At 40.5% G+C, this 7644-nt stretch overlaps 1 protein-coding gene across 2 annotated transcripts in view; it reads left to right on the forward strand.

Moving 5' to 3' along the window:
• Window positions 1-795: 795 nt before the first annotated feature.
• kcng4 (potassium channel, voltage gated modifier subfamily G, member 4) overlaps window positions 796-7644 on the forward strand; it is a 33806-nt gene continuing 26957 nt past the window's right edge. Inside the window, exons 1-3 of one of the 2 annotated variants that reach the window (XM_015374071.1) lie at window positions 796-1312; window positions 3895-4330; window positions 5322-5963. In XM_015374071.1, coding sequence (XP_015229557.1) covers window positions 4223-4330; window positions 5322-5963 — 750 coding nt within the window. In that variant the 5' untranslated portion in view covers window positions 796-1312; window positions 3895-4222. The remainder of the gene's footprint in view (window positions 1313-3894; window positions 4331-5321; window positions 5964-7644) is intronic. The other variant, XM_015374072.1, reaches the window with a different exon arrangement.

A 7644-nucleotide genomic window follows, 5' to 3' on the forward strand; every position in this document is an offset into this window, starting at 1 on the left:
AAATATTCTGCAGAGAGCGAGGAAGATCCTGTGTAAAGCAGCAGCACAGCTTGAGTGGGCTGCATGAACCGGCTCCCAAGAGTCACCTCATTTACATACATTCCTGCAAATCAAATCAAAACAAGAATTCATCATAAACTAAAATCATTTATACCTTTTTTTCCCTCTGCTAGAGTCCATCATGAAACAGCTCCAACCATCACATGGTCATAAAATGCAATTGGTCCTCAATTGTCTGTAATTTTGTTGGCGTATTTTTCAGGTCTGGGTTCCAGAGCTTATTCTCTACCCACCTCCTTTCCTGTCCTGTCCTGTCCTGTCCTGTCCTGTCCTGTCCTGTCCTGTCCTGTCCTGTCCTGTCCTGTCCTGTCCTGTCCTGTCCTGTCCTGTCCTTTCCTTTCCTTTCCTTTCCTTTCCTTTCCTTTCCTTTCCTTTCCTTCCTTGCTCAAAGCCAATCTTGTCAGTTAAAACCTTGCCCACTCAGTTTGATATCCATGTTATCAAAGTTAACCCTGTTCAAATATTTCCTTGTTCAGCCTTCTTACCATAAATGCTGGATATTTACATTTGATTTTTAGTTAATGAATTGATATTTCTTTTTATGTAGTTTTTTTTTAAATCCGAAATTTAATAAGCCAATATAACATCTTCTAATTTAGCCCTACAGAAAATGTGTTCTGTAAAGACTTTTCTTCTTTTCTTTCCATTTTGCACATTATTTTCAGAGGAAACCGCGCCCCCTGTTGCGCACAATGCTTTGAGGGATATAAACAAAGAGCGCAACATCTCCTCTGTGTCCTTGAATTCCACAGAATCCATCCATCAGCAGATTTATCCCGCAGACCCCAGGAGACACTCGCCGCCTTTACTTCTAATTAAACCTCTTGGTCAGATGAACTCCGGATGTCTCTGGTTACCGTTGCGCCTTCCATCACCTTTACGCAAACTTGAACAGCTACTCGGGGCACCGGTGTTGAGCACAGCTGCTCCAAGCTGCCTCCCCCTCCCCTCCCCTATGCCTCCCCCCCTCCCGTAGCACCGCTGGGTGGGCTGGAACGGGACACTTTCAGCGCACCGACCCTCACCTGTTTCCTACCACCTCTGCGTTCAGACCGGCTGCGCACCTCCCTTCAGCTTGGAAGATGCAGATGTCAGGGATTTCCTCCTCATTCCTGATGGCACGAGGCGCCTGAGGCTGCCGGCTGACAGACGGATGCGGAGTTGAAGAGGCTGCGGTGGGATCACGCAGCAATACAGGGGTTTCCCTCAGATTTCATTCGGACATCAGGAGATGAGTGCGGGACACAAAATGGTAAGCTGTGCTCCATAAGTTCCAGCTGGCTGATCTCTGCAGAGAGCGTTTCTGTCGCATCACCTTTACAGTAAATGGAGCTTTGGCATTACTTAGAGGAAGGGCGATTTGTACCAATTCATCACATAAAGTGGTTCTCACTGAGTATTTTATTTAGTTGTACAGCTGAGTTAAAGGCTGACCATTTAAACTATTTTGAACCAGTTGGTTTACAGGCAAAGATTGTTAGTGTTAAACAATGTTTAAACATTAGTTAGTCATACATTTTTTTTACACCACAGAAAAACTCGATTTATAAAGCTTATTTAAACATAATTAAAATAGTCTTACAAATATCTCTTCAGGAAGCATTTCAGCCTCTGAGCTTTGAAACAATTTCAAACTGAAATGTAGTTGGTTATAATCTTTAGTAGAAAATGGTACAGTTACACTAAAAAAAAATAATGCGACTGCCTTTGACATTTAATTATATTAGGTTACTTTAACACAATTGTTTTATATCCTACCCTGTTAAAATTTAAAAAACTTGTGTTAAAGTAACCAAATATGATTAAGTTAATGCCAAAAACGGTTGCAGTATTTTTTTTTTTGTGTGTGTGTATTACCTCAGATTCCAGCAATAATGTTCTGATTCGGCACAGTTCACATCCTCTCCATGTAATGTTTTGCAGCAAACAACCATACAAAATCAAGTATAAACTATTTTACCTGGCATTCATTGAAAGGTATGTGACTTGCCAAAGTTATAGTTACTGCCTATTCTATTGGTAATCCTCCACAAGGAGGACCAAGGTGTGACTTGCTAAATAAGAACGCACATAGTTAATTAATTTCTGCCTGAAATTTCTTTCCAACACATCCTGATGCAGCGTCTTTAATCCTGTCCTTTGTGTCCCTATCTGTAGAAACAGCGTCTAAGAATAGCGTGCTAAAAATATCTTTCTTATTGAACTTTTCTCAAGAAAACTTCAAGTCTGTAGAGTAAGGACTGATTAATATGCACTTTATCATGAGCTTCTCTTCTTTGAGGGGGAAACCAGATATGAGCAGCATGATTTATTGGTTCCTTCAGTGAAGGATCTCATCCTGTAGGATCTGAGTTAGTGAAGCCTCGTTGGTTGGTCTGCTCTATGCATTCACACATTTGATGCCTGTGGTTAATATGGTCAGAGACAGCAGACTTGTTCTTCTCTCTTGATATAAATGCAAAGTTCATTTGGATTTGAATTCTGACCTTATTTTACCATTGTTTGCATATACAGACGCGAGCCTGATTTGTTGTTCTGTTTTCTGTGATATGAATATCTGACTAAACCTGGAAATTCAAAGTGATTAATTGTGTTTTAATTAAGCTTATCAATTTACTTTAATAAGGAAGTACTTGTGCAAATTGTAATAAGAGCCTATTGACATAGTATTGGTAATGGGTGTGATTAATGCTTCCACACCATAAGAGAGGATGCAATTGGATTCAATGAGGACTGTTCAATGTTGCTAGATTGCAGATTTATAGTTGTCAGATTGCTATCAAATAGAGTTGTGTGTTGAAATAAATAGCATGGTAATTGCTGCATGTTGTTCCTCTAATGCCCCTCAACATATTAATAATTCATCTGACTTAGGTATTGCATGGATGCTTCAGTAACGTTGTGCGAACTAATTGCTTCAACATTTTTGAGTTCTGATAACCTATTCAGCTATTCAGGTTTACAGTGTAGCATGGACAGGAAGAGAGTGGACTTGCAGGACTCCAAGCAGCACAGATCGGTAGGGGAACTGATCTGGTAGGGGAAGATGATGTTGACCCTTAAATGTTGTGAGGCAGGAGTCACAGTGGCGGAAAACTGTTGTTTTTTTAGATCAGGAAAAAGTGTATGTGCATAAATTTTTAAACTGAGAGGCTGAGGCCAGAGTCAAATGTTGATTTTATTCACAAGCTGCTCTCTCAGTCTAAACAAACTACAAGTTATAACAAAGGGGAAGAAAATGAAGATTTATTTTCCTAAAGGTGACCTCACATTCCCTCACATTGGAAATTGTTGATGCCCAGTGCAATAGCCGCAGAGTGCAAAATCAATTGTAGTTCAAATGGATGATTTTAGGCTTCAGTTGCAAAATGTGAGAATAAAAGACAGGGTTTAAGGTTAAAGGCAGTTGGACTGGAACATTGGCAGAATAACACTCACATTGTGACCAAGAACTGTTTAGTGCATTTGCACAACAAAGTAATGTGGGAAGCGAAACATCTAACTGTGCCAATAAGTTTCAGAGCTTTTAAATTGGCAGTAAGATTCTCCTCTAAACTGTGATTCAGAGTCTGTCTGGAGGAAAGCTGCCACTAATTTACTCTTAGTGTGAACAACACTATTGAATGTTCTTTTCCTTTATCACCCACTCTAACTAAACAAGTCAGGCTGTCTTCATTGGATCCTGATTTGTGGTTAAATGAATTTACTGTATCCTCATGTCAGCATGGGAAGCTATTTATGGCTGACAAACTCCAGCCTGTCATTGTTAGGGATTTATTGATGACTGTTTAATCAGGACCCACTCTGACCTCTTTCTACTTATTCCTCTTCCAGCGTCTGCATGATGCCATCATGTTTTTGTGCCCTTCATAATCCTGTTAGGGCAACACAGTGGACCTGGACACTTGCCTGCCTTCCTGACTCGTCGGACTCATCTGTTGCAGCTATTAGATACAAGTCACCTAGAAATTAGCTGATTAGAGACATCAGTACTACCCCCGATTCTCTTTTGGCTACATATTTTGATCTTTAATTAAGATCACTGAAGGCTGAAATAAACCTTCTGGTTAGAAGTGTAGAAAGACTTTGGCCTCCAAAGACTCCTGTTCTTATCCTGCTCTGATTGGCCCGCTGTGGAGCAGCGAGCCTTCCAAATGCTGCCATGCCCATCATCAGCAACACCAACCATGATTTCAGCAATCTTTCGGTCAGCGATGACAGCAGTCTGGATCGGATCTTCACTGAAATTCCAGAAACTGAGACCATCAAGGTATGTTAATGTCAAAACTTCCCCAAATGAAAGTAGAATAACACACCTATCAGGCACATTATAAGGTACTCCTGCCATGCTCTTTTACTCAAAACAGCTAATCGGCACAAATTAAAAGTGTTAGATTGCTACTATGAAGGTGATGAATATGCCCTGCTGAAGTTAAACTTAGCAGCATAATGAAAAAGAAGTTACTTTGAGAGTATGACGGTTTTTGGTGCTAGGTATTTCTGAAGAGGAATCTACTGGAATTTTAACCCTAAACCAGGTCTTAGGTTTATGAAAAGTTTTCTGAAAAAACAAAAATTGTAGATCTTAGGGAAGAGCAGTTGCATATGATAGAAAACAGTAGAACAGTAGCTCCAAAGCCCACAGGTTTTTCTCGATACCTCTGTTATTAACAAGAGTGTTACCAAAAACAGCCCTAAAACATAAAACCTCATAAGCAGATGTGCTACAGCAGCAGATTTCGACTGTAGAATTCAGATGGTGGGTCAGAAATAGGTGTAAGCAACATGAAGGCCTGGCTTCATCCTAGTTTGTATCCCTGACTCCGGCTGTTGGTGGTATCATAGTGTACAGAAGGTATTCTTGGTATGACTTTATCACCACAGTACCAACAAAAGTTAACAGACTGCCTGAGTGTTGATACCGATCAGGTCCATCCCTTCATGGCAAGAGTGGACTCCTGTTCTATTGCCGTCTTCCAACAGGATAATTCTCCATCTCACAAAGCTCAGATAAGCTCAGACTGGTTTCTTAAATGGAGCAGGAGGTTCTGACCATTGATGTTAGCTGATTGATCTGCAGCAACTTTCTAATGCAGTAATGCCAATTTGGACCAAACTCTCTGAGAAGCATTTGACACTTTGTTGTAGCTATGCCACTCAAAATTAATGTGGAGTCCAACACGGATTTGATGTGCATCTGATAACTAAGCTGGTGGGTGTGGTTCTGTGTCAAATTCTAATGCCTCGTTCTTTACCTCCAGGGAGTGTACTACAAGAGGGCACAGTTTATCCGCAGGCCAGAAGACCTTGTCTCCGTTGACCATACCTTATTGGCTGTGATTAATGTGGGTGGAAATCGTTACACCTTCCCCTGGACCACTCTCCAGCAGTTCCCCCTCACAAGACTAGGTCGCCTCTGTGGCTGTCGGTCACTTGAGGAAATTGCCAGCGTATGTGACGACTATGATGAAGCCAGGAAGGAGTTCTTCTTTGACCGCTCTCCATCTGCCTTTAAAGTCATCCTTAACTTCTTGGCAGCAGGGAAACTACGGCTTCTGCGAGAGATGTGTGTCCTGTCCTTGCATGACGAGTTGAACTACTGGGGGGTCGAGATGGCCTACATGGAGCGCTGCTGCAAGAGAAAGATGTACACACGCATCGAGGAGGTGCATGAGAAGGAGAGACGGGAGGAGGAGCGTAGGCAGAGAAACGCCATGCAGCGAGTCCCAGTGGAGGAAACAAAATACAGGAAAGTGATGAACTGGCTGAGAGATATGGTGGAGAATCCTCAGTCAGGCCTACCAGGGAAGATCTTCGCCTGTTTGTCAGTGATCATGGTTGCTGTCACTGTTGTTAGCTTGTGTATCAGCACCATGCCTGACCTCAGAGAGGAGGAGGACAGGGTGAGTAATAAAAGTAATAACTGCCCTTTTAAATGTATTTTCTACATACACCAGAGGTTGGAGATAAACAGTTGATTGTGATTAGAATTATGTTTTGATGTTACAAATGCAAAGAATAGTAGCTGTGAGCAAGTTGTTAAAAACTCTTTAATTTGGCCATTTTCATGACTGCCCAGTACCTTGACATTTATAGAAGACTGAAAGCTAAAGTTATCACCTGCCATTATAATTATTTGATTTAGCATGTGTACAGGAAGACATTTACCTCTTAGGTGTTAGAGAAATTTGCTTGTAGACCGTACATATACCTTGATGCAGAGTGGATTTGAAATTAGCTCCTATTGCAGCCGCGAAGCAGGTCAAAAATGACTTTTAAGGATAATTTACTGAGGAAAGTTTTGAATATTGATAAAGGCTAAATAAAGCTTTACAAAGCTTTATCGAAATACCCTCTGGTTGGTTTAGTGAAGAGGTACAGTGTAGATACTGTACTTGGGTTGACTGAAAGTGGCTGTTACTTCCAGGTGGTCACATATCTACTAATGTAGTGCACAAGTTAAAACAAAAAAACAGGTTTTGGGAAGAACAAATAAAAAATGCCTGCTGTAAAAGCAGGTGGCACATATAATACAGGTGGTAATCATTAATGCTGCTCATATTGATTCTAAAATAACATTTTGAGTTTTCATATAGAAATATCGAAGTCTGAATCCCTGACTTCTTAAAACTTGTTGTGTATTCCTGCCTAAAACAGCACCAGGTTTTACCAAACAATTCTTAGATTTCCAGATTTTCACGCCCTCCAACATCAGTTAGTTAGTTCCTAAGCAAATTGGAGTTTAACTGAGATATAAACACACACACAAGAGATGTACTTCTATGTGGAGACTATATCTTTAGCATTTGTTTTGATGCAGCATTTGTTTTCCATTAGTGTAATTTATCTTGAGTGTATTGAGTGATTTTAATTGCTATTTCCCCCAGGTCTTAACAACCAAAGCTTTGAATTTTGAGAACCAAAGGGTCCAGAGAACCCAAACCCTATTGCTTTTATATTCTTATTTCAGACTTATCCTAAAACTGAAAAGCTACAAAAATCAAACAATTAAAGTGAGAAATTGCCTGTCTTGAGGGCGTCTTAACATTCCTCACTTGCTTTTATGTGCAAGTTCTGTGATGTGTGTCTACCCACAGCAGCATGAACTAATAAAGCCCGATGGGCTCACTGAGGCCTGTCCAGTCACTGACTAATGAAATGGGCTAACCGGATCTTTTTAAGAGGATGTTCACAAAAATGTGCATCACTACACATTCACAGGGTTGAAGACATTTATACACACACACTGCCATTCACACCCCTCTAAACACTGACATACAGTCAGAGGAATTCTGTCACAGCTACAAATACAGCCCTCTTTGAATAATGCAAGAATGTATTCTTTTACAATATTATGAATAAAATCTAACTGTGGTTTGTAAACTTTTCTGTTATATTGTTTTCAGCCACTTAAATTGCTTTTCAAGTAGATTCCCTCTGCAACACAGAATCCCACCCGTTCCTATAATTAGGAAATTCTTCATCGTTTGGCTTCTGCAATGAAATAAAGTTACAGATTTTTGCCTCAGCCAGCAAACTATGATCCAAATACAGGATCCAGTTCAGGCACTGAGAGTTATTACT

The sequence above is a fragment of the Cyprinodon variegatus genome, unplaced genomic scaffold (assembly GCF_000732505.1).
Source record: "Cyprinodon variegatus isolate N-32 unplaced genomic scaffold, C_variegatus-1.0 Scaffold97, whole genome shotgun sequence".
NCBI classification, from domain to species: Eukaryota; Metazoa; Chordata; class Actinopteri; order Cyprinodontiformes; family Cyprinodontidae; genus Cyprinodon; species Cyprinodon variegatus.